Consider the following 27,390-nt stretch of genomic DNA (forward strand, 5'->3'; position numbering starts at 1 on the left):
ACTGGAGTAGGTTGCCATGCCCTCCTTCAGAGGATGTCCCTGACCCAGGGATCGAACGCAGGTCTCCTGCACTGCACACAGATTCTTTCCCATCTGAGCCACTAGGTAAGCCCAAGAATACTGGAGTGGGTAGCCTAGACCATCATATCTTTCTACTGACTGACTGGACATCTACACGTGGGAGTCAGATTCATTTTAGCCTCAACTAACCCAAAACAAAACTCCCTCTGCCTGCCCCCCAGCACACCCTGTCACAATCACAAAACACATCAACAGTACTTTTCCTCCTTAATTTACTCTCTCATTAGCCACTGAATTGTTTACTGCCCCCTCCCCATTTAGTCCCCAGATCCTGTCTTTTCTATTGAATCTATTCTTTTTTCTCCATCTTCCCTACCATGCCCTTTGTTCAAGTCCCCACTTCATGCCCAAATCACTAATTTGGAAGTTAGTCTGGACTCCATCATCTCTGCAAATGCTTAGCATAAGGATTTTTTCCCCAATTGTGATGTATATCAGACCATCACAACAGTATGGTGAATAACAGATTTATTAGGTTCCCATCTAGGTTACTTCCCAGCTGTCAACAGAAGGATTTTTCTAAAATACACATCTAATCATTCCCTGCTTGAAACTTTCCAGTGGCACATAGGAGCCTTCATGACCTGGCTCCTCCTAACTGTCCATCCACACATTCACTATCATGCTCCAGCCACTCAAAAGTATTGATAATTGCATTTGCCCCAGTTTGCTAGGACTACTAAGGAGACCTTGAATTTGAGTTTCCTCTTAAAAAAAAAAAAAAAAAAATTTTTTTTTTTGTTTTGAGTATAGTTGCTTTAAAATGTTGTGTTAGTTTCTACTGTACAGCAAAGTGAATCAGATATGTGTGTGTCCCCTCTTTTGGATTTCTAGTACCTGATGGCTGTTTCCTCTTTGCTTCTGCTGAGCTGATTCCGTCTAAGCTCTAAAGGCTCAGCTCAGATGTCTTCCTTTTCTGCAGGGCCCCCCTTATTTCCATTTCCCCATCAGCTGCACTTTGCATACTTTCCAGAATGTCATGCACGGTGTTGTCATTTGTTTACTTGTGGGACTTCCTCACTCTCCTCTAGGGTGGAGACTATGTGGCACTCTGGCCTATGCAGGATGGGGCCTGAACATATACTCGGTTAAACTGGATTGGACCCTGCCAGCCTGTTGAGATACCATTACTTGTTTCTGTAAAGTAAGCAGTTAGGTGACTGGACCACATGAAGCAAGCTTGCTGTCAGCTAGGAGCCACTGAACGGGACACCATTTGATCCTGATCCCATAGAGTAGTCACCGATGAAGGTGGTCTGGCCACTTTGGTTTCAACTTACAGTTTTTCTGTCTCTGTTTTATGTAAAAACATCTCAAATGCAGAATTTTTACATGTCCCATCAAGAGATTGTGGCCGTTTTTAATGGATATGAAGCAGCAGGTTTGTTATGTTGCATGGAAATCATGTCACACTGGGGTCGCAGGTTCAGTTCAGTTCAGTCGCTCAGTCGTGTTCGACTCTCCGCGACCCCATGAATCACAGCACGCCAGGCCTCCCTGTCCATCACCCGGAGTTCACTCAAACTCATGTCCATTGAGTCGGTGATGCCATCCAGCCATCTCATTCTCTGTCATCCCCTTCTCCTCCCACCCCCAACCTTTCCCAGCATCAGAGTCTTTTTCCAGTGAGTCAACTTGTCGCATGAGGTGGCCAAAGTATTGCAGTTTCAGCTTTAGCATCAGTCGCAGGTTAGGAAAAACCAAATGTTAGAAGTTGCAAACTGGTGGCCCTTGGGCAGGTCTTGGACATTGCTGTGCTCTCAGAAACATGAAGGATCCCCTTAAATAGGGCATAAAGTATTTGGCGTGAAAGCACAGGGTAAAGATTTCCCCTGTGGTTTCAGGCCAGGTCTGATCAGTGCTGTGGTGACGGTGCGCTGGAAGTTCAGGCGTCTCCGGCACCAGTTTTAGGTTCTGGTTTTGTTTTCCCTCGGTTCTCTTAGTGCCTTGTGTTCTGCTCTTGTCTGTTAGTGAGTGGCCCTTTGGTGCTGCTTTAGAAAAACCTAATAGAACATCTGCGATAGAGAGGAAGAGCTAGACTGTAAATAACTCTTTTCTTGGGCTTCCAAAAAGGAAGCAACTTGGGTGGAGGGGGATGTTACTACCATCCTGTCTGAAGCTAAGATTCCAAACAGAGAGCTGACAGTTCTCCATTTTCATTTAGGTTTTATTTAATATATTCCCCATTCCTTCTAGATAGGCATTTAGAGGAAATGCTGGTTAGAGAAAAAGGAGGGAGAAAGGTCTTACCAAGTTGGGAAAGCTGCAGCTTCTTGCAGGAAATTCCTTATCTCTCTGCCTTGTCTTTTCTTATTGTTTTGAGATAGTTCTAGTGCTGGAATGGGATATCCAGACTTAACCACCTCTAAACCAGAGACATGGAGGGAAAAGTTAGAAAATGACAGAGGAATTGCTCAGTTCTGCTTTGTCATTAAAAGCAAGGGCCATTTAAATGTCAGGGGTTTTTTGTTTTGTTTTTTGGGGTTTTTTTTTTTGGCTGCACTGGATCTTTGTTTCAGCATGTGGACGGTGCATGGGCTTAGTTGCCCCTGTGGCATGTGGGATCTTAGTTACCTGACCAGGGGTTGAACCCACATCCCCTGCATTGGAAGGCGCATTCTTAACCATTGGACCACCAGGGAGGTCCCTAAACCTTAGTTTTAAGGTTACTGTGGGACCTGAATTGAGAAAGTTGAAAATATGCTAATATGCTACCAGGAGCCTACAAATCTGGTGTCCCAGCTGCTCTAACCCGTGTGAGGATTTCCTCTTTCCCAGCTCCTCCTCTTTATTCCAGTCACCTTGCTGTTGTGTGCAGCCTTGTGTGACTACATTTCACTTCATCTTGCCGTCCGATCACGGCAAAAGTCCCTGTTAGCCAAAGACCAAGAGTGCCTTAAATGAGAGTTTTGGATCAGCCACTGATTTGGCTTATAATTTGGGGCAAATAATTTGTTTTTGGATTTCAGTGTCACCTATTTTGTAATAGAAAATTGATGTTTTGTTTTGTGGGGCAAATTGACTCTAAATATGAAAAGTCTACCTCCTAAACTTTCTAGATCTGTTTCGCTTTCCAACGTTCTATTCATTGTCAGGCATGGGTTTATAATTTTTGGTTTAGGAAATGAGATGTAAATGTGACAAAGAGATATAATTGCTTTTAGCTCTTTGTTTGGAAGATGCTAGAGGAATCCAAGCTTAATGGAGGATGAGGACACCAGGAAATCCCTCAAGTTCCTGACCTTGTCACGAGCTTCCTTAACTGACAGTGACAAATAACTTAGCTATCAGAGTACACATGTCCTCTCTTTTCACTTAAAATTTATCTTGAGCTTTTAAGCCAAATACCTATGTACTTATTAAAGTGACTCCTGTCACACATATACAACCATTTATTGTTACTATTTTGATTTTTTACTCTTCTTTTCCCTGTGCATGGGTTCCTTCCCATCATTTAAAAAACATTATAAAAAGACCACTACGTGAATGCCTTCTCATCAGTGTGCTCTCAATATTGTGGTAGAATATAGAGTAGAATCTGAGTCCCCCTTCACTGTGCTGCAGTGCCTCCCCAGCACACACCTCCTTCCCAGAGGCAGCCACTGTCCACACTCGGTGAGCACTTTGCATTGCCATGCATGGGGGTGTGTGTGTGTGTGCATGGGTGTGTGTATGTGTAACTACTGTCCACACTCGGTGAGCACTCTCTGCATTGCCATCCATGGGTGGGTGTGTGTGTGTCTGTGCCTGTGTATAAAATGAGGCCTCATCTTTTATATATTATACAATGACTTGTTTTTTTCACTTCACAGTAACACAGTGCATCTTACAAAATCTCTCCTTGCCAGGACACATAGTCCAACTTGTTTTCTTGTCTTTCCTTTGTTGTTGTTAACTGTTAAGTAATGATTTATTTTATGGGTGTACCTGATGTTTAACTGCCCATCTGTAGGTGGTCATTAAGTCTGTAGTTCTTACTCTCCAGTGAAGCAGTCCTGTAGAAGGATGTGTCTTTGCGCACGTGTACAAGTGTTTCTGTTGGATAGCTGCCTGAAGTGGAGATGCTGGCCCAAAGTGAATGCCTATTTTTGGCTTTGGTGGATGCTGCCAAATTGTATTCCCAGAGGAATTCACCAGTTTAAACTCATACTAGTTGAATTTAAGAGTTTGTTTCCCTGATCTTTACAAGTGTTTTATAATCTCATTATTTTTGTCAGGCTGATAGGCAGAAAGAAGTATGTGATTATTTTAATTTGCATTCTTCTACATTGTGTTTCTGTAGATCTAGGCTTTCTGATTTCTTTTAGAAATCCCTCAGTGTTGCCAGTTACTTGATAACATTTTTTTTTTAATTTTCTTGGGTTGAATCTATCTATTTTATGTCTGTCAGTTATCTGTGGTATAGGGTAGAAATTGTTTCACTTCACACAACTTTAGATGGGACATGGAGTGAGCTTGTGTACCCAATCCACTATCCTGATAAATCTCTCATATATATTTTTCCTCTGTAGTATTTACAGTGTTGTTTCTTTTTTCTCCTTAGCATTATATTGTAATCTCTGTTCTGTCTTACCTGAGAGCAGTATAAATGGTACTTAATTCTATGTGTCTACACCTTAATTATTATAGTTATTTCTCTATTGGTGGACTTTTGGACTGTTTCTAATATTTTATTGTTATAAATAATGCTGCTTCCAACATCTGTGTGTCAAGTCTCTGGGCCCAGATGGTTTTACTGGTGATTCTTTATCATTTTAGTGCTCTATGTCAGAGATTCCTGAATATAGAAACAGGTAGATAGCTGCCCAGGTGATCTGTGACTTAAATCTAACACTGATATACCCAATAATGAGAGCACAAAGATAAAAAACTAGACCAGCTTCACTTAAGAATGCAAATGTGAACATCCTAATCCTAAGTAAAATGCTCTCAAGTAGAATTCATTGACATGACCCTAATGGATAAGTGCCAAATAAGGTTTATTTCAGGAATGAAAGAATGACTCAGTATTAAGGAAGCTATTGATAACATTTTAGTTGGTTCATTGTGAAAAACTATGATTTTATCCATAAAGGTAAAAACATTGAAACAGTATTTCTAATACATTTTTAAAAGGAAAAAAAAATAAGATACTTCCTTTACATGTTATGTAGTGTCTACCTCAGGTCAGCTGTCAACAACATTAGAGGCGTTCTCATCAAAAGCAAGGACAAAACAAGGCTGCCCTCTAGTACTTAATATTAGAAGTTCCGGCCAGTGTAGTAAGGTCTGAAACAGGAGTCATAATTAAGACTTTAAGGATTAAATGAGGTGACATTTCAACCTTCTTAGTATGGTATTTTTGATTCAAATAAGGTGCTCATTGTAGATTCTGTTGTTATTCTTTTTATTACCAATAAGACATATTCACAAAGGAAAGGCAAAATTGTCCCTTGCATCTTAACACATGTATCTGGGTGCTTTTTTGAACATGGGTTCTTTGTTTTTGGTCCTTGTGGTCAAATGATCCTGATAATCTGTCTGGTCTATGCTGAGGTCTCTCCAGCCTTCAGTCACCAGCCTTAGAGGTGAGTGCCCAGTACCTATAACTGACCAGTGGTTTGATTCAGTGATATTTTTGATGACCTTTCAAAGAGGCCATTTCTTACAAGCCTGACAGTTTTTGGAGGCACACGTCCCAGACTGAATGAATAAAGAAGTTACCAGTGGGGAGAAGGATGCAGGAAGACAAACTCTCACATGATGACAGTGTTGTCTTGACACTTGACTCCTTGTTCAGGAAACCACTGGTGTGCCCTCAGTGCTCTGTGTTTCTATAGGACACAGCTGCTGTCCTGTATCAGGAGTCATATGGAAGTAACCTGTTGGGTTAAACACCACACTGAATTTTTTCCCAAGCAGCTAGCTGTCTCCAGATTTGGTTTGTGACTTCAGTCTTTTTTTTTTTTTTTCTTGTAGCATTTGGAGAGGGCCAAATGTGAACTGTGTTGACAGCACTGGGTATACACCTCTGCACCATGCTGCTTTGAATGGCCATAAGTAAGTATTAATGTGCTATCTTCCTGCCCCAGTCTTCAGAACTCAGGCCTCAGGTTGTCTTTTTTCTTTTTTTTCCTTCCTTTCAAGATGTACTAAGCAGGGATGCTGAAAACCAGAGAAAAACTAAATTTAGTCTGTCCAGAATTCTTGAGTCTCTGTTTAGTGTATACTTTAAACCTCGTTCCCTAACCCTTGCTCCAAAATAACGTTGAAAGCTTCTTCTTTTCCCCTCTGAAGTGGATCAGCGCCATACAGTGATCTGAATAAGAAGCTCACATTCAGGGACTCTAGATCGTAATGGGGCTGGATAATCTACCAGGTAACCAGCCTCTTTATAAGCTGAAAAGAGGTCGAGTGGTCGGGAGAATCTTTCTGTTTACTTTATCTTTCTGCTTGCCACTCTTTCCTCATAAAAGTAGCCTTGTACACAACAAGAACCATTCTTGAGGGAAAAATACACAAGTAATATGGCCTATTTAATTCTCTTAAGTGTAGAGAAGTTATTTGGATTTGTTAGTGGGATTTGTGTGGAAGCTTTTCTGGAGGTGTGCTCTAGCGGCCTGAAGCGGGCCCTGCCCTTCACTGAAGGAGAAGGGGAAGGCCCAGAGCAGGGGCAGGCCCTGTGGGGGAGTGCAGGTGCAGTGGGTAGATTTGCTGGAAGAATGAAAACCAGAGTGTAACAGAAGAGAGGGCGCTGGCGAGAGTTTGAGACCTAATACTAGAGAAGATAAGCAGTAGAAGTTTAGTTTTTAGAAGAGACAGTTTATTGGGACCGTTTAGACTTTTCTGAGCAGGGAGCCGGGCCCTGCCACCTTGTGGTATTCTGTATCACTTTGGCAATATTTGGCCCAGCCTAACTGACTCCAGTGGGCTTCCCTGGTGGCTCAGTAGCAAAGATTCCACCTGCTGATGCAGGAGACTTGGATTCAATCCCTGAATGGGAAACATCCCCTAGCGGAAGAAATGGCAACCCACTCCTCTATTCTTGCCTGGGAAATCCCCTGGACAGAGAAGCCTCAGTGGCTACAGTCCACAGAGTCACAAAAGAGTCAGACATTACTTAGTGACTAAACAATGACAGCAACAAAATGACTCCAGTATGTTTTTCTAAAGTGAAGTGAAAGTCGCTCAGTTCTGACCAACTCTTTGCGACCCCATGGACTATACAGTCTATGAAATTCTCCAGGTCAGAATACTGGAGTAGGTAGCCATTCCCTTCTGCAGGGGATCTTCCCAACCCAGGAATCAAACCGGGGTCTCCTGCAATGCAGGTGGATTCTTTACCAGCTGAGCTATCAGGAGAGCCCTAAGATATGTTGAATGTGATCATTTTCTGTAGTGCGGTCTTTTCTGTAACCATCTTAGACAAAAGCTAACAGATAATCTGTATAGAGACTCCCTCCCCCTTAAATAGTGGGGTAGCTGGAGTTAAAGTGGATCTTGGACTTAAATGACTGTAGCTTGTTAGCCAAGTTCACCTCCATATTCTGTTTTTATTTGCAGTGGGGATTTTCTTGGGCCTCGTGTGCATGGGGATAATTATACATTTTTATCTGCTTAATTAGTGGTGTCACCAAGAAGGAAGCCAAGTCTTCCTTTCTGGATCTATCAAGTGATACCATATGTGTCTTCTGCTTGCAGAAGGTTTATGTTTATGTTTGCATAAGGTTAATAACGGTTTATGTTTGTAACCACTCTAAGTGTGCTCTGCCTGTCTTATTTCCAGCTCCCACCTCACCAAATGCTTTGAATAATGTGGTGAATAATGGTATTTGTTTTGCATGACTACTTTTATGTAAATTCTGTCCCTGAATGCTGTTTCAACATCACAAACAAGGAAACCAGACTTTTTCAAGATATTGGAAAATAAATGAATTATCTAGAAAATACATAAACCAGGAGGTGAAGAGTCAGTAGGGTGTGGTTCAAGATGACTCAGCCACTTGTCAACAGCTGTTCAAGTAGTCAGGGAATTAAAAGGAAGAATCAGGTGATAAGCTCAGGTAGAGATGGGAGCCAGGTGAGCTCCTCTCTGTGAAAGGGCTTCCTGCTGCACAGACATGCAGAGCTGTTGGTAGGAAAGACTTGTGGGTTCTGCAACTCACAGTCGATTTTTGCCTTTTAGGGATGTGGTCGAGGTTCTTCTGAGGAACGACGCGCTGACCAACGTGGCTGACTCTAAAGGCTGTTATCCGCTGCACTTGGCAGCCTGGAAAGGAGACGCCCAGATAGTGCGGTTGCTCATCCATCAAGGGCCCTCACACACCAAAGTCAATGAACAGGTTGGAAGGAAGGGATGCTTTCTCCACACAGCTCCAGCCAGACCTTGGCAGCCACCTCAGGCCCACAGCTCAGATCTAAGGGAACCAGCTCCTCCCTGGCCTAAGAGTAATTCCTCTTTTCCCAATGCCACTCCTTTTAGTGAATCAGAGAGACCTTGTACCATGAAGGGTGTATTTCGTATGCATTTGAATTATGCAGATTTGGAATCGTACTGTAACAGAGCACAAGACTGTAAATAACGCACATCCTGCACAATTGCCCAGGGCTCATTTTAAACTGGTGGGTTCACGCCATCAACGTGGCAGTGCAGCTTGAGCTGGTAAACCAAAACACTCCAGCATGTGTGAGGGCTGTGGAGACCATATTGTTTTGTGTGCATCAGAACTCTCAGAAGTGGAGGAATGCATGCTGTAGCTGAAAAACAAACTCACAAAGACACATAAGTGGAGGCCAGAGGTGACACAGCGGAATGAAGATCGTTTCAATGGTGTCCTCTAATGTTCACTTAAGACTGACCATTCTTAAATTAACATGTGATCCAGTATTATTAACCAAAGTATAGATTTTGTTTGTTTTCACAAAATTTTATGCTAGTGTCCATTATTTGTTTTCATACCTTATTCAAGATTCCATAGTGTATTTCGTTACATCGAGTAGCTTCAGCTGCCTGCAACAAATGCTGGTAGATTTTCTTTTCATTCTTATGCTGTTAAAAATATTTTCTAATTTTTCTTGTTGTGGCATCTTAGATATACCCATCATTTAAAAGTGAACATTTAATTTCCAAATACATGGGTTTTTTTAAGTAAAAAATAAAAGCACATTCTTTGACAAAGCAGAGAATATTCTTAAAAAATAAAAAAGGCAGCTTTTGAGCAGAAACCCCATACACTGGCCATGGATTCAGTTGCCCTTTGACTGTACCTCCTCTTCTTTATATGTAGTCCTTTGGGAAAGTTATATTTGAATTATGAAGTTCTAGACCAGCCTCTCATGAAGTGTAACTCCCTATAGTTTGGGTCTGAGATGGTGTCAATTTGAGAGGAGATGGGCCCTCTCTCTATGAAAAGCCATTCTCCTCTTTCTCTCTCTGCTCTGAACTGAAGTAGGTGCTTGAATGAGAGAGATGCTGCCCTTTCTCGATAAACTTAGGATTCTTTTCCTAATGACGTTGATGAGAGGAGGTTGTTCAGTGGCCTCTGGGATTAGATCAGGCTTATTCCTCAAAAAAACCAGGAAGCCGTTCTTGAAGTCCCTCCGGCAGCAGGACCACGTGCATTCTCAGTGAGCTGTTGAGAGCAGAGTGGGCTTGAGTCACTGAGAGGTTCGAGAAGACTACTGCGGTGCTCCCAGCCCTCCATTTGGAGAGAGAGTATGTGTGTAGCTGTTCATCAGCTTCCCTTCCCCCTGCAGGCTATATTTTCTGGATAGGTAAGCAACAGACATTCCAGATTGTTGATGATGGTTGCTTTACAACATTAGGAAGGAAAATCATCTCTTTAAGCCTGCCTCTTAACCTAAATGCAGTTTTACTCCTCCTGGCTAACATGATGGTGATTGCTTTTACTTGGAGGAAATATTTTAAAGAGGTTTGCTATTAACCAGTATCCCTCAAAGTTGAAAAATCACACACTAAAGTCCTCTTCTTTGAAGGAATTTTCAGCCACCATTCCTAATCCTGTCTTTGCTCACTTTTGCCTTGGAACACAGCTGCTTGGGTTTTTGAGCCACTGGAGTGTGCTAGCTTGTCCTGCTCACAGCCACCTCCCGCCTGGAGTGTCTGTTGATAGGTGGGGCCCTGGCCCCTGTGCTTTGCATATCTGGCAGGCAGGTGGGTGGGGCAGGGGCTGGGCACAACCTCTGCAAGAGCTCGAAGAAACTAATGTCTAGGCAGTGGTTACAAGTACTTCACTGATTTATTAAAAACCATTAATATTGCTCCAGTTGGAAGCTTGGGCAAGAGGGGTGATGACAGATGACCTGGAGGTTGTCTTCTTCCGTTAACTTCCTTTTGAGGCACCCAGAGGACAGATCCGAGTTGGTGTAGTATTGGGGCCCCTCAGGGCTGTGCATTGCATTGATGTATTTCATCCATTTTATCATCACATTTTCTTTTCCTCTCCTTTTTATAGAATGCTCTTGAGATCAAAGAACTCAAAAAGTACGGCCCCTTTGACCCTTATATCAATGCCAAGGTGTGTACTTTGCTGCCAGGATTTCTCTGCATCATTTCTCCAAGCTGCACTTTCTGTTCGGTCCTCTCTAGCTTCCACTCTTGTCCGCTCAGACTCTTCTTCATCATCCTGACGTTTGTCCGCTTCTGCCCATCTGCTTCTGGCTTGCCTGGGAATGGGAAAACACAGCTTCAGTGGGTTTTGTTTTCGTTTTTAAAACCCATACCAGTTCTGGAAGGGTTGGGTGTTTTTTCTGGAATGTCTGAAAAGCTTCGAAGTGGCAGAAATGGGGAAATAGAAGGGACCGTATATAGGCATAATTTACTACCATGATTTCTAAAATCATTTAAATTCAAAAAAGAAAAATGCAATTAAAAGATGTCAGAAAATGATTTAATTGTACTTCCTAGATTAACTTTTTTTAAAGTTTGCTTTTTATATTTCTTTTGACATGGAACCTGATTTTCCGTAGCTCGTGGTGAAGGTGTGGCAGAGGGGCATGGGTGACTCTTACCGTTAAAAGCTGCTGATGTGGTTTCCCTTTCTTTTCTTTGAGTTTGCTCCTGAATCTTTATTTAAAGCCCCAGTCTCTTCCCCTAGCCATAGCTTCTCTCTGTGCTTGGACACTCTTGGCTCTTAGAACAGCTCAGAAGTAGGAAATGAAGTTGCACTGCCAAGCAGGGCACTAGCCTTGAGTCTCCCTCCCTGAGGCTGGGACAGATAATGGGCTGATGTAGTGATGAACATCCAGCCGCCGGCCTCTACTGCCTCTGGAAGCAGAGCTGGTGGGTTGGGTGATGATGTTAGCCTCTCCTCTCTGTGCTCTCACCTGCTGTTTTTGACTCAAGTTTTTGTTCAGATGAGGTTTGCATTTTGGCAACAATCTGGAGTCTGGTTGAGTCACTGCATTGTTCATATCAGTTCCCTTTCACTTGCTTGTTCAGCAGCTGCTGGGAAGGTATACGTGAGGTCCTTCTGTGTGTTTCCAAATGCAAGGCAGATATTTCACGGTTTTCACTAAGAGACACTGATTTAGCAAATGAGCTCCCTATGGGCTGGACCTCAGAAGACTCTATGGGAGATTGCCCTCAGCTCTTGAGCCCTAATGGTGGAGAAACAGTTTGATCTGGGGTGGTGAAACATGGTAGCTTTTGTTCTTGCCCACACTTTCAATTCTGTCTTCTGATCTTCCAGAGGGGAAGGTACTCTGTCTTCTTTTTTTTGGAGGTAGTGTGGCATAGTGGAAAACCCTCATTGATCAAGGTCTTTCTTTTTAAGTCAGATCCAAGTTTGAATTCTGTGGTGCCACTTACTGGTGTTGACTTGAACAAGTTACTTTATTTCTCTGAGCTTTAGTTTCCTCTTCTGTAAAATGGGGTTTATCATCTAATTGGCTGGATTCAGTTCAGTTCAGTTCAGTCGCTCAGTCGTGTCCAACTCTCCGCGACCCCATGAATCACCGCACACCAGGCCTCCCTGTCCATCACCAACTCCCGGAGTTCACTCAAACTCATGTCCACAGAGTCGGTGATGCCATCCAGCCATCTCATTCTCTGTCGTCCCCTTCTCCTCCCACCCCCAACCTTTCCCAGCATCAGAGTCTTTTCCAGTGAGTCAACTTGTCGCATGAGGTGGCCAAAGTATTGCAGTTTCAGCTTTAGCATCAGTCCCTCCAATGAACACCCAGGATTGATCTCCTTTAGAATGGACTGGTTAGAGTTCAAATAAGATCATGTACATGAAGTAAAAATATCTGATCAGCAGTAGTATTTGAGTTTCTGATTTTAAGAGGTATACATCATGTGGCATTTCTGAAAGGCCATTTTGGAATTTGTTCTCTGTTACTAGAGGGGGACACTTAATGCAACATTGCTCCATTGGTCCGTTCAAGGTCGTGTTTTGCAGGGAGGCACCTTGAAGTGATTGTTTCCCACTTGGTGGCTGGTTAGTTAGCTTATAAAGCTCTGATTAAAGGGTAAGACTTTGGTTCTTTAAAGCAGATTTTCCTATCCCTTGATTTTACACACATAAAAGAAACTTAGTCTAAATGGAATAAGAACCTACTTCTCTCTTTGGAAGTAGTCTTCCTTCAGTATTCACGAGGATATTGGTTCTAGGACCCGTGAGGATACTGTACTCAAGTCCTTATAATAAAATGGTGTAGTGTTTGCATGTAACCTGCTTCTGTCCTGCACACCTTAAATCCTCTCTAGATTACTTATGATACCTAACATTACAGTGTAATACAATAATATGCTGTAAGTGCTGTGTAAATAGTTGCCACATGGGGACTTTGCTAGCAATCCACTGGCTAAGACTCTGCCTTTCCAATGCAAGGGGTGTGGGTCGATCCCTAGTTGGGGAACAAAGATCCCATGTGCTGTGGGGTGTGGCTGAAAAAAGACTAGTTGCCATGTGGAAAAGTAAAGTTTTGCTTTTTGGAACTTTCTGGACTCCCTCCCTGCCCTGAATTTTTTAAAAAATTTATTTATTTTAATTGGAGGCTAATTACTTTACATGCACTGAATATTTTTGACCCATTGTTGGTTAACTCCTCCGATGAAGAACTCATGGATGGGAGGGCCAGCTGTGTTACCCTTGGCCTCTACCCCACCCACCAACCCCTCAAAGGCCAAAGGATGTAAACTCCATTAAAGGATAAAGCTGTTTGGGTTGTGCTAGGAATGCAGACTCTTCCTGGGCTGATAAGATTCTAACCTCGCTAGGTTTTATTCCTGACTCAGTGGGTTTTTATTGACCTGGTGTGTCTAAGAATTGTTTTTGCTAAAATCCATTTGTATGCTGAGTCCTGTCAGGCACCTGTAGACATAAGAAGTTGTAGATGCCCTTCCTGGGAGCAGAGGTAGTTTTCATGAGCTTTTATCTTCTTCTTCACTCTACAGAGCCTTTCCTGTTTTGTCAAGTCAACATAAACCAGTCCAAATGTATATCATCCTTAGCAAAGGTGAAGCTATTAAAGTTGTTTACTTACTCCCTTTTAAGACAATTTTGACTTTGTCTAAATAGCATAAGATGAGCATTAGTCAAATTAATTTTATGGAAGATCTGTTTTTTTCCAGACACTTAAAAGTAATCCACGGTTTTAGAGCTGGAAGAGATCTGGACGTTCTCTAGACTAGTTGTCTCCAGCAGTTCATCAGCTTGTCTGGCTGCATCAGAATCACCAGCAAGCTTTTATAACATTTTTTTATTTTGAAAAAATTCCTAGCGTACAAAAAGTCGCAAGAATAATGCCCTGAACTGCATTGTACTCTTCTGCTAGGTTCTCCAGTTGTTGACACTTTGTGACACTGTGCGTGCTTGTGCCATCTTTCTTCTCGTGTACACACTTTCTGTGCTCTCGTGTGTGTGTGTGCACATATATATGTGTGTAATATATGTAATTGTTGTAGTTGATGATGAATTATTTGAGATTCCCTGGGTTGGGAAGATCTCCTGGAGAAGGAAATGACAACCCACTCCAGTATTCTTGCCTGGAAAATCCCATGGATGGAGGAGCCTGGTAGGCTACAATCTATGGGGTCGCAAAAAGTTGGACATGACTGAGTGACTTTACTTCCAGCTTCCATTTGAGATTAAGTCATAGATTTCCTGACCCTTTAATCCCAAATTCTTCAGCATATATCTCCTCTAACAATAAGGACATTCACTTGGTATAACCAGAATACGATGATCAAATTCATAAAATTCAGCATTGATACAATACCATTATCTGGATTTCACCAAGTGTCTCAATAATGTCCTTTAGAGCGATTTCTTTTTCTGGTCCAAAATACAGTCCAGGATCATACATAATCTGGAACAGTTATCCTCAGCCTTTTCTAGTCATTCATGACATTGACATTCTTGAAGAGCATAGGCAAGTAGTTTTGTAGAATGTCCCTCACTCTGAGTTTGGCTGGTAGTTCCTCGTGCTTAGGTTGAGGTTGTACATTCTTGGCAGGAACACCACAAGACTGATGTTCTGTGCTTCCTTCTTAGTGTATCACATCACAGGGCATGTGATGTCAGTGTGTTTTGTTCTTGGTCACGATGAATGGTTGCCTGGTTAATTTGGTGTCTGCTAGGTTGGCACTTGTTTAATAATAGTTTTCCTGGGCTTCACCCTCAAGGTGCTACCTTGGCAGTCCTGGGGTGGGGCTCAGTATTAGTTCCCTTTAAGCTTTCACGTAATTCTAAAACAGAGCTTGTTTAAGAACCACTGATCTAGGCTACCTTCCCACCAGAGTAGGATTTCTCATTTCTCATCTAAAAAATGGGCCTTATTTGTTTCTCTTTATAGTAAACAGAATCACTCTTGGCAGCCTTCTTTTGGATTCCATTGATTTTGGTTTTTTGTGCTTGCTGATGTCTGTTTTCCTAAACCTTCCATCTGTTGGTCAGAGTAGTGCCTTAAGAGCTTTGCAGAATAAGTCTGACTCCTCTTCCCATGGTCCACATGATGGGCTTCGTCCTTATGCTTTTCCCCTGTCTCCTAAACCTCCGTAGACTCACTTCATCCTTTTGTTACAATGTGGGTATATTTCCAGGGGCTGTACCATCGTGAGACCTGGGAGCTGTGGCCCCAGTGTCTCTAACTTAGATCTGTCTTCAGTGGACAAGAGTGCAGTTGGACTATGATCCAAGCACTGAGAGGTGATAGTTTTGAATAGTTCCCAGAGAGAAAAGGCCATGGAAATGTTTCTAGATGGTTTTCTGCCACTTGTATTGTGTGTGTAAAACACATAAGTAATGGATTTATGCATTGAGTGGGGTCTCCAGGTGTAAAGGGTACTGGGACTTTTTAAAGTAATGACCTAGCAAGGGAAAAATGAAAGTGGACCTCAAGATAAGCAGGAGTGGAGAGTTTGTGCAAAGCCTTTGGGGAAAAGTTGGGTATTTCATCTCAGTCCCCTTACTTAGTCCAGATTTCTTGGGGTATCCACCCAAAGTGTGGCTTGAAAGGTGTGAAAAAGAAAGCTTCCAGGTGGTTGGGAGTCTGTACCCTCCTTGGAGTCCCCCCACCCCTTTCTGTGGGTCCGTGAATCCAAAACTTAGTGACTTCTTGCCCTGAAAATTGTCAGGCTCCAAGGGGAAGCGGTATGGCCTGTGTTCAATAGTCAAGATATGTGGTCACCACAGACATAAACTCTAGTACTGTCGTTACCAGACCATTTCTGCAAGACTGAAGCATAAACAAGATGCTTCCTACACTCTGAAAGTAAACTGCAGAGCTGTGGTTAGGCCATGTTTAACATAGACAGGCAAGACAGTTTGCCTGGTGGGGATCAAGACTGTGCCTTTAGTGAGACAGCTTTGTAGTAGCTGCTTTAGTTCTGCAGAAACCCAGAAAAGGCTTTTTCCCCGCTCCGCTAGATAGTTCAGAGTTTTATGGTTCTTCAGGCCCTAATGACATACTTTTTACAGATTATTCTGGTTGTTGAGAGACAACTTGGATATAAAAGAGACAGCAGTGTCTACTTTAGAGTAAATGAGTTTTCCTGGACTGGAGTTTTAATAAGAATAAGCTGAGTTTCTTGGCCCTTGCTGTCATGCTAAGCTTGAGATATAAAACGCGGAGAGTCCTCTTAAACTCGGGTTGCAGCTCTGCCCCAGGATCCCTGTACAGGAAGCTCCTGTGGGTTTTCATTGCTGTAGCTGTCCTTGCTTCAAGTTAGCAAGTGAAGTGACAGCTCTAAGTTTTATTCATGCCATAGCCTAATAGGAAATAGGCGCATGGGTGGCCTGAATGGTGTGTTTGACACAGGAGCCCCAAGGATTTACCTCTGGCCCAGCGTTTCTCCTGCTCTCTAGACTTACGGGTTGACATGGATTGGCCCCTTGGACACAGTTGTGTCACAGGAGACCATTGCTAACTGGCTGAATTCTGTGGCCAGAGAAGTCTTGTCTGTCTACCTTCTCAGCGGCCGCGCTCCTAGAGCTGTGTTGCCGCTCAGTGCTGCTCCCTGTGTTTATCTGTGTGCATTTGTCTTTGCATGTTGCTCCTGCTACCACCCTTTCTGTCCTTGTTTCATTTTTAAAAATTTCTTGGCTGTCATTCTGGCCTTTGGGGGCCCTGCTCCTAGTAGCCCTGGATCTTTCTGATACACTTGGAGTAGCTGGAAAAAATGATGCAGTCAAATGCCAGATCAAAAGCAGATGGAATTGCATGCATGTTTGGGTAACTCCTAGTTTATTACTTTGAATATATTAATAGATTTAAAGCTTTTGTGGAAACATTTAATTTTTACCTTTTGACCACTGAAAGGTGCATAATATTGATCTGAAGGACACACACCCCTGGAAGTTTTGTTTCCCCCAAATGGCAGAAGTCTCCTGGATAAATTCAGGAATCTCAAAATCCTGTGAGAGAATTATCATTTTTGTTCATGCCTCTAAGAAAGGAGAGGTCATGGAAATTTCTCTCTGTCTATGCTAGTTATACGTTGTCAATAGTAGTAAAAGAAAGAGCAGTGATTAACATTTTGCTTCTGATGGTTGATAAAGCACACACTTGTCCTGTTTTATCTCAGGTTCTGCCTTTAGTCTGAAACAAAATTGGCATTAGAGGACCATGGGGCTGTGAATTTGAATTAATGGCAATGTTCCAATCTTGAATATTTTGCACCTCTCACACAAAATATTCCAGTGTCTGATTGTATCTTTCCTATCTAAGAAATCCTCCCCGGCACAGCTGCAGATCCTGCATGCAGTGGTTGGGGCAGAATTCCGGAGCAGGCTCGGGGCAGCCTTTGGGTCCTGCATTTCTCTGAGACTGTGCTCGGGCGCTGCTGTCCCTTGGCAGTGGCTGTTGGCTGATATGTTGGAAGGGATCTTGGGTGCTCTGCTCTGCTACTTTCGTTGTTGGCCGATTGATTTGCATGTAAGAAGCTATGCAGATGACAAGCTCTTTCCAGAAAGCTTGTGTGCGAGGCAGTGGATGGTCAGTAGATCCAAAATCAGGACCATGGGGTTGGCTCAATAGAAATTGTAAAACCAGTCGAAGTTTAAAATGAGTCAATGGCAGTGATATCATGGGTGTTCATCTGTGCCAGGGCTGCTCCCCACGGCGTGCCGTGTTCCCAAGGTGGCGCTCCATGCCGTCTGGAGACGCATTCACATGGCATAGAGGAGACTGCAAAGGCTAAGGAGCCGACTGCTCCCCTCTGGCGGTAACTGAGGCTGATAAAGCAGTTGGCCATGCTGGCAGCAGAGTCTGTCTGGATTCTGATGTAGTTCTACTAGTCCCTGAGTATTGCTGCTATTTTTCTCATTTAAAATTCAATGGTTTTACATGTGATTATCCCAGTGTGTGCCCATCTGCCTCCTGGTCACCTTTCTGATGGTCATCCGCCTGTTAACTCTTTAGAACAATGACAACGAGACGGCCCTGCACTGTGCAGCGCAGTATGGCCACACTGAGGTGGTGAAGGTTCTCTTAGAGGAGCTGACTGACCCCACCATGCGCAACAACAAGTTCGAGACGCCTCTGGACCTGGCCGCACTCTACGGGAGGCTGGAGGTGGTGAAGATGCTCCTCAATGCACACCCTAACCTCCTGAGCTGCAACACTAAGAAGCACACCCCTCTGCACCTGGCAGCAAGAAACGGCCACAAAGCCGTGGTACAGGTCCTCCTGGACGCCGGCATGGATAGCAGCTACCAGGTAGCAGGGCGGACAGACCTCCCAGGGCTGGGGACCTAGTCCTGTTGGAGAAGGCACGAGCTCCGTGCTGCTGGGCTGTGTTCCTGTTTAGCACGGTTTATATCACCTTGTCAGATGCTTCCAGCTGCTGACTCATTGTAACACGAAACTTTAGAGACAAACTCCTCCAGTGAGTCTGTTATTTTTCGTTTCTTTTCAGGGGTAATACCTGGCGTTATACCCTGAAAAGATGTGCTTACGGACGCCCTCTTGAAATTAGAAAGCTTTCATTACCTTCCTCTACCTGTGCTCCTGCTGCACCATTCGCACCTCCAAAGTCCCATCACCTTGGTGTTGCCGGCAGGACACAGCCTTCCCCTTTGCTGGTAGCTTTCTCCCTCAGGACAGCCATTCCTTAGGCTTGACAGCCACCAGACCACAATGGAATTTATGGCGTTTTCACCCCCTTGTCCTTTGCTTCTCATCATTCGTTTCCCCCAGGAAGGTGGGGCTTTGGAGAGTGTCACCTGTGGGTGGCTCCGAGGGTGACTATGCCATTATTTGTGTGTGGTCTCCTGGTAGTGCATCAAACACCCTCTACCAAGTGTCGGCCACGATCGTGGTTTTGGAATCCAGACCCGAAAAGTGGGAAAGATAATGACAGAGAACTTTGTGTGGTTTATTTTATTTTCCCGTCCCTTCTCGTCTGTGTCCCGTTTGTCATGTGAAGCCACGCCAAACCTGAGTCACTGTCTGATGACATCCTGCTCTGCGCTCTCGTTTGCTTTCCAGACGGAGAAGGGCAGTGCTTTGCATGAGGCTGCTTTGTTTGGCAAGACCGATGTGGTGCAAATCCTGCTGGCTGCAGGTGAGAGGTCGGCAGCGCTCTTGTCTACACAGCATGCCTGGGTGGGGATTGCTCCCCGCTAGGATCTCCAGAGGGGGATTTTTGCTGGCTGCCTTTGAACACAATGTGTATATCTCCACTGGTTGATTGCAAATGTATGAATTTCTTTGAATAGCTGGATAAAATGGCTTTGGATGAAAATGTTGGTTGTGCCTCTTGGGAGCATTAGGTGTCCTGGAGTTTGACCCTTGCTTGAAAATTCTCACTCCCCTGGTCCACCTGGTGTGCCTTTCTAGGAATTGATGTCAACATAAAGGATAACCGTGGACTGACTGCACTGGACACCGTCCGGGAGCTGCCGTCTCAGAAGAGCCAGCAGATAGCGGCACTTATCGAAGGTATGGGTCCATCTCCCTGCCTGGCCAACCAGAGGACCAGCTGGGTGAACCAAGACGTTGGTATTTGGTACAGCTTTTTTTTTTTCGGTCTTTCCATGTAGATCACATGACTGGAAAAAGAAGTGCAAAAGAGGTAGACAAAACCCTTACACCCCAGCCACTTCTCATCTCCAACCTGGACTCGATATCCCAGAAGTCTCAGGGTGAGTCAGCCCTTCTCTGCCTACAGGGAGGGGGTCTCAGCTCGAAAAAGGTTGAATATTGAACATTCTTTGACAGAATGGAAAAACCTTCATTTAAATTATAATTTGGGGGATTGGGAGTACTTAATAAGTTCATATTCAAATTCATTTTTTCCCAGCTACTGTATGAAGCTTTCTTGGGCAAAGCTTAGGCCTTAACTGTGGATGTCTTCTTTCATACTTTATTCTCTACTTTTAGAGTTGGCTTTTGAGAGCTATCCTGGGATGTGTGACAGATAGGATGATCTCAGGATGAACTCAAATCTCAGTGAAACCTTTTTTTTCCCCCAGCATAAACTGTAGTGCCTTGAACGTAGCTGGCCCACAGTAAACATTTAATGAGTGTCATCTGGCTGATAGCTGTATATATGGCAGGTTTCAGTAATGTATCATTTGTCCAACAAATGTGGTCTGGCTGCTAGCGTGGGCAGTCCAGCCTCTCCATCACTAGCCAGGATCCACCTCTTCAGATTGATTGAGCAGCCCTTTTGGGTCCTAGGTCCGATGGATGAGAAAGACAGAACACGGGCTGACACCTCCCCCAGATGCAGATCACAATGCGGAAGGCTAGAGAAACAGAGCAAAGCCATATACTAAAAAAAGATAGAGATTTTTCAGAGGACTGCAGAAATGCAAGGGTTCAGGGCTTCCAGCCTGTCTTTACTGTGGAGTCCCTGTTCCCCTCCCCAGTCACATTTTTTTTCTTGACCTTATAATCTGCTGGTAATGGGATTAGTAGTTCACTAAGCTCTTAGCTTTCGAGGATTTTACAGTTAAAGTTTTGACTCTTTGCAAGTGACCCAGAGATCTCCGGTCTATAACCAGATCCCTGGTTACTTTGCAGACAGAGTCACACATTTGGATCACAGGCACCCTGAGGTTTGAGGTTACCTAGCAAGTGAGTCTCACAGCCACACAGCATCCCCATCTCAGAGAGACTTCACCGTCCTCTGTTTTGCTTGAGTAAATGGAGGTTCTTGTTAAGAACTTAAAGGAATTACTGACCTTTTTTCAGTTGTACTTTGCTATATCTTCTGGCTTATGTTCATGCTGTCATGACACTGAGGTATTTCGGAATTTATGACAGTCTTGGGAGATGTCTTTCATTGGTGTCAAATGTTCCATCTTGAACTAGACAAACTTTTGTTCAGTTCTCAGAGTATGTAGTGCAGATGAAACTCTGCATTTAGTCTTGTTCATGGAGAGAGCCGTGATTTATTTTCCTGCTCTGGATTAACACTGGTCAAGTTCAGGTGACCGGAGGGGCTTTGGATTGTTGCCATGGTGGGAAGTCTGAGACTGTGCCCTCCTCTCACCTATTCTTGCCTTCCCACCCCTCTTTAGGTGACCTGGAGAAAGCAGTGACTGAACTGATCATCGATTTTAATACCAGCACAGAAGAGGAGGGTCCCTATGAGGCGCTGTACAACGCTGTCTCCTGCCAGTCCCTGGACAGCACGGCCAGCGGACGCTCATCCGACCGGGACTCTGTGAGCAAGGAGGCTGAGGCGGCCGGAGGGAAAGCTGCTGGAGTGAGGCCTGTATGTGGCCGGGGTTCCGTTGTCACCTCTGCTCTGCTGGGGAACGGGGGAGGGGAAGTGTGGCCCCTATGCCAGCTGCATCTCGGAGGCATAGTCCACCTCCACCTATTCTCCTGGCACTCCCCCTCTGCCTTTCTCCCTCTTGCTTAGTGTGGTCTAACTATGCAGGTCATGTTGAGGTATAATTTTAGTTTTTCAGTTTCAGTATAACCCATTGGCATCTTTCTGTTACTTGGTTGTCCTTAGAGCAGATTGAAGCATTTTATTTGTGTTAAGCTCAGCGCTGCTTCTGTGTTTGGGTTCTTTGCTATGTATTGTTTGTTTCTTTCCAGAGAGCAGATCCATCAATGGAAGAGCTCACTAAATACCTGTCTGCCCTGAGTACATGTTGACCTTCCATTTGCCCTTGAAAAGTTACCCCCTTGGATTTGGACAGAGTCTATGTTCAGCAGGGTTGTAGCAAGATGTGGGGATATGTTAGCATATGCCTTCCCATTTTTCCCATAGTTATAACCCTCCAGGCTTTGAAATGGTGGAAGGAGGACAACTCTGAATTTTTCCCTCAAAAGGTCAACCTTCCCATCTGACTGGTTCTTTCTCTAGTACTTGCTTCTCCTAGCCTTGAACATTGTTCTGCAGACTCTTTACCCGCACTGTCTCCCCTGGGGCTTTGCTGTGAGTCTAGGCCTGAGTCAGTGGTCCCATGGCCCTTCCTCCCTGCTCTGGCAGCGCCGCAGTTTGAGGCTTTGAGCATTGTGCTCCTCATAAACAGGCGCCGCTCTAATGGGATTCCAGTGATAATCCCACCTTGGGGCATATTTTCAGGTGTATATTACATCTTCCTGTTGGAGAGGCTGGCCCTTCCCTTATGGCTTATGACCGTTTTGATGATCCTTTGGCTGCCTGGTGATCCTCGGACTTTTCATTAGTGCCCTGGGAATGGCCAGATGGTTTTGGTGTTCTCTTTTGTTAGACTTCTGGCCCTGCCCTGTCCCAGCATTTCCATATGGATTTTGGAAAGGCCTGCTGACCTTGTGGCAGCACCCCCAGAGTGGGTGTTATCAGGGAGTGTGATAAACTCCTTGTTGGTGGTGAAAGCAAGCTTGTATGCCAGGCATCACTCACAAAGTGCTTCTGCAGACAGAGCTAGTTTGTTTTTGTTTGTTTTCTCACTTCTTTCACTGTTAGGTACAAATAGGCCAATCCAACCTGTGGAGGAGACACTGCCATCTGTGGCACTTACCAGTGATGCCCATTAGAGGGAGCTGGAGGCTTTGCAAGAAGAACACAGGGTTGCTGAAGTCAGCTTTGAATGACCAAGTTCCTGTGGGCTTAGCCACTGACTTACATGGGCTCTTTGTTCATCCCACCCTAGGAATCTTGCCTCCTGTGGTCCTCCTAAGTAGAAACTGATGCATCTTGGGATGCGTGCTTTGCCAGTTTTACTTGAGGATGTTGTCGCTGTGCTGCCTTCCTGGCCCTTGATAATTAACTCTGGCCAAGGGACTGTTCCCTATCTTGTAAACACAGCGGGTAGTTATGTATGAGTCAGTTTTGTAGCCCCTTGGCCAAAGTTTTCATGGTAGAAAAGAGAGACTCATGCTTTTCTTTCCTTCCAGGGTCCCTGCTGATCACCACTTCCATAGAAACCTTTCACACTGTTCTTTCCAGGTGTCTCTCGCCTTGAAAAGGCATCTAGGATGAGTCATTGTTATCGAGCTGCATTCTGGTTTTCCTCAGTTATTGTGTCCTTCAGTTGGATAACTAGTGAGACGATGGGCCTGCTCCGTTTGCTGTTCCCCTCCTTACAGGGTGTCACTGGGACCAGGTCTGTCCCTGTACTTCTGGAGCAAGAAGGCTGGGGAAAGTGGACTTAGTGGGAAATGTGACCTAAATAGCTTTACTTGGCTTGACCACATTGGAGTTATTGCCACTGGGCACCCATCTGGTGGCAGGGACTATGGGAATGACCAGATTATCAAGATATAATACTAGCCAGTAAAGTGTGTTTAACAGAGGGATCACGGATGCCGAGTGCTAACTAACGCGGTGGCTCCTAAAACAGAAGTGTCTTTCCTTGCAGGTTTCTTGGAGGCTGTCACTTAATTCAACATTCACCTCCACCCAGATATTTAGAAATACTCTTGTTCTAGCAACACAGTGAGCTAACCTACAAGCCAAGGAAGGGGCCTGCAGGCCAGCTTCTTCCTTCCCTGAAGGAACATGAGCTCTCAGGCATGAATAGGACTTTGGGATATGAAGACGCTGAGAGTCCAGCAGGGACAATGGCAGAACTCTCTTCAGCTTTCTTTCACCAATGATCGTTCTGTGTGTTCCTGAAACTGTCTACCATGATCTTGATAATCCCTTCTTCAGTAAGTTTCTTGCTTGAGGGTAGAGACTGGTGAACTGAGGCCCACAAACAGCTGCCTGTTTTTGGGAATAAAGTTGTATTTGGAACATAACCACACCCACTCATTTACATATCCTCTATGGCTGCTTACATGTCCCTGTGGCAGACCTGACCGCAAAGCCTAAAATATTTACTGTGTAGCCCTTTAAGAAAAAGCTGGCCAACCCCTGGGAGGGCAGATAACTAACAACTCTTTTCTTTTTTTAAGTGGTCTGAGATGAAATAGGATTTTCATATATTAATGATACATAATAGTTCAGTTGCTCAGTCGTGTCCAACTCTTTGTGACCCCGTGAGTCATAGCACGCCAGGCCTCCCTGTCCATCACCAACTCCCGGAGTTCACTCAGACTCATCTCTATTGAGTCCGTGATGCCATCCAGCCATCTCATTCTCTGTCGTCCCCTTCTCCTCCTGCTCCCAATCCCTCCCAGCATCAGAGTCTTTTCCAGTGAGTCAACTCTTCACATGAGGTGGCCAAAGTATTGGAGCTTCGGCTTTAGCATCAGTCCTTTCAATGAACACCCAGGACTGATCTCCTTTAGAATGGACTGGTTGGATCTCCTTGCAGTCCAAGGGACTCTCAAGAGTCTTCTCCAGCACCATAGTTCAAAAGCATCAATTCTTCGGCGATCAGCTTTCTTCACAGTCCAACTCTCACATCCATACATGACCACTAGAAAAACCGTAGCCTTGACTAGACGGACCTTGGTTGGCAAAGTAATGTCTCTGCTTTTTAATATGCTATCTAGGTTGGTCATAACTTTCCTTCCAAGGAGTAAGCGTCTTAACTTCATGGCTGCAGTCAGCATCCACAGTGATTTTGGAGCCCAAAAAAATAAAGTCTGACACTGTTTCCACTGTTTCCCCATCTGTTTCCCATGAAGTGATGGGACCAGATGCCATGATCTTAATTTTCTGAATATTGAGCTTCAAGCCAACTTTTTCACTCTCCTTTTTCACTTTCATCAAGAGGCTTTTTAGTTCCTCTTCACTTTCTGCCATAAAGGTGGTGTCATCTGCATATCTGAGGTTATTGATATTTCTCCCAGCAATCTTGATTCCAGCTTGTGCTTCTTCCAGCCCAGCATTCCTCATGATGTACTCTGCATATAAGTTAAATAAGCAGGGTGACAATGTACAACCTTGACGTCCTCCTTTTCCTATTTGGAACCAGTCTGTTGTTCCACGTCCAGTTCTAACTGTTGCTTCCTGACCTGCATACAGGTTTCTCAAGAGGCAGGTCAGATGGTCTGGTATTCCCATCTCTTTCAGAATGTTCCACAGTTTATTATGATCCACACAGTCAAAGGCTTTGGCATAGTCAATGAAGCAGAAATAGATGTTTTTCTGGAACTCTCTTGCTTTTTCCATGATCCAGCAGATGTTGGCAATTTGATCTCTGGTTCCTCTGCCTTTTCTAAAACTAGCTTGACCATTTGGAAGTTCACGGTTCACGTATTGCTGAAGCCTGGCTTGGAGAATTTTGAGCATGACTTTACTAGCGTGTGAGATGAGTGCAATTGTGCGGTAGTTTGAGCTTTCTTTGGGATTGGAATGAAGACTGACCTTTTCCAGTCCTATGGCCACTGCTGAGTTTTCCAAATTAGCTGGCATATTGAGTGCAGCACTTTCAAGTGACCAAGGATAAGAGACCAGTTCTGAGCTCTGCTAATAAATAGGAGTAGCATTAAGTTTGGTGGCTCAGTTGGTGAAGAATCTGCCTATAATGCAGAAGACCTGGTTTGAACCCTGGAGTAGGAAGATTTCCTGGAAAAAGGAATGGCGCGCCTCTCCAGTATTCTTGCCTGGAGAATTTTGCGGACAGAGGAACCTGGTGGGCTACAGTTCGTGTGGTTGCAGAGAGTCAGACATGACTGAGCGACTAGCACTTGCCCTTTGAGCAGAATTGATGTTTTTGTTGTCCTGGATTGCTTTCCTCAGTATTTCCTTAATAACTTTGGTTTGTTAGAACTCTGACAATCTGGTTCTTTTGATTTACTGTTTCCTTTTCTCCAGTAGATTGGAGGTTGAGCCACTGGTTCTCCTACCCTGGAGTTTGTGTATTGCTGTCATGAAGGACATTTTCTGATGAGGCAGTTGTGTTTTTAGTGCTGATATTTCTCAGTGTGGCCAAGGATATGACAGACGTGTTTGTAATCTCTGCTATAAAGATCAAAAAACAAAGTAACAGTAATTGAATTGTGTGTGTGTGTGTGTAGAGTTCTCCATCTGTTCAGATACTAAACCTTGAGTTTAGTCTGTCAGGGGAATTCTGTACATTATTCTTTTTCATTCCCAAAGGCTAAGATAAGAGTAAACCAAAAAAGTTAGGTTCTTGAAAAAAGAGATAGTAAAATACTTATTTTTCTTTTCTACAGAGGGAACGTCCTCCGCCTCCAGCAAAACCACCACCCGATGAAGAGGAAGACGACCATATAGATAAGAAGTATTTTCCCTTGACAGCTTCTGAGGTAGAGAGTTGAGGATTTATTCCCATCCTTGAAATATGATTTTTTGCTAAGTGCATCCAGTGTGTACTTAAGACTTTGCTATCTCATTTTCTTTTCACCTCTTTGGGTTAGTAAATTTCTGTTGTATCATTAATCCAGAACAAGACCTTTCAAACTCACCCAAAAGTACTAAGCAAGGAATTTTACCAGGGCTGTCTAGCAGGCAGGGCAATTATTGATCTACCATGCCACATGGAAAGCCAAACATCCACATTTTCTCCTGATTCCATTAGGCTAAACAGTCTGTCTTTTGGCTTTTGTACCTGTGTTTTCTTTTCATACAAAGTGTAGTATGCCCCCCCCAATCACTGTTTTCTACACTGGAACAGATTGGCAACCATTTTAAAAAAATATATTATTTATTTATGACTGCACTGGGTCTTCCTTGCTGTGCACAGGCCTTCTTCAGTTACAGGGACTACTCTCTAGTTGCAGTGGGCATGCTTCTCTTTGTCGTGATTCTCTTGTTTCAGAGCATGTACTCTAGGTGCGTGGGCTTCAGTAGTAGTGGCTCATGGCTCTAGGGCACAGGCTTAGTTGCCCTGTGGCATGTGGGATCATCCCAGACCAGGGATTGAACCTGTGTCCTATGCATTGGCAGGCAGATTCTTTACCACTGAGCCACCAAAGAAGGCCCAGATTAGCAAGCTTTGCTTCTGGCCCAAAGGTCTTGTTTCCATTTTTGCATTTTCCCTTTTCATTTCCCATGAAGTATCTTGCACCAGGGCAAACATGGAAAATGTCATGAAAACTCAACTAGAGGAGAAATAGGAGTCAGGGGATAGGTAGGGGACATCAAAGAAGGCTATTTGGAAAGAATAGTTCACTTTTTAAATCAAGAAATATTGTCATGGGCAAATAGTTCAATCTTCTAACTTAGGTATATGAAGAAAATCCTATTTTCCTTAATCTTGCATCTTCCTAATGCTCCTTTAACACTTCCCATCATTCAGAGAATATATTTATTGTTTATTCAAAATATTATATAATTTCAGTAACCTTTTATAGCTCATTCAATGCCCTATTATTCTTTAACTTAAAAAGCAGCTAACATACATTAATCAATTAAATCTCATTACTTAGTTGCCAGAAGTCAGAGTTAACTTTTTTTTTTACTGCCATGGACCATCCAGTGAGACAGGTTCTTTTATTTTAATATAAACAGCTGCAGCCATAAGGATGACTTCAGTTTAACAATGTGTATAAATACAAGGA

At 43.9% G+C, this 27,390-nt stretch overlaps 1 protein-coding gene across 7 annotated transcripts in view; it reads left to right on the forward strand.

Annotated features, from left to right (window-relative positions):
* Positions 1-27,390, forward strand: part of ANKS1A (ankyrin repeat and sterile alpha motif domain containing 1A) — a 177,077-nt gene that overhangs the window by 66,213 nt on the left and 83,474 nt on the right. For 4 of the 7 annotated variants that reach the window (XM_088831379.1, XM_088831383.1, XM_055407061.2 and 1 more), the window contains exons 2-10: positions 6,040-6,120; positions 8,246-8,402; positions 10,536-10,598; positions 17,947-18,243; positions 19,015-19,090; positions 19,366-19,467; positions 19,569-19,670; positions 21,054-21,250; positions 26,044-26,136. In XM_088831379.1, coding sequence (XP_088687505.1) covers positions 6,040-6,120; positions 8,246-8,402; positions 10,536-10,598; positions 17,947-18,243; positions 19,015-19,090; positions 19,366-19,467; positions 19,569-19,670; positions 21,054-21,250; positions 26,044-26,136 — 1,168 coding nt within the window. The remainder of the gene's footprint in view (positions 1-6,039; positions 6,121-8,245; positions 8,403-10,535; positions 10,599-17,946; positions 18,244-19,014; positions 19,091-19,365; positions 19,468-19,568; positions 19,671-21,053; positions 21,251-26,043; positions 26,137-27,390) is intronic. The other 3 variants (XM_088831380.1, XM_088831381.1, XM_088831382.1) reach the window with 3 other exon arrangements.

The sequence above is a fragment of the Moschus berezovskii genome, chromosome 23 (assembly GCF_049115385.1).
Source record: "Moschus berezovskii isolate FMDL1 chromosome 23, NW_MosBer_1.0, whole genome shotgun sequence".
In the NCBI taxonomy this organism is placed as follows: domain Eukaryota; kingdom Metazoa; phylum Chordata; class Mammalia; order Artiodactyla; family Moschidae; genus Moschus; species Moschus berezovskii.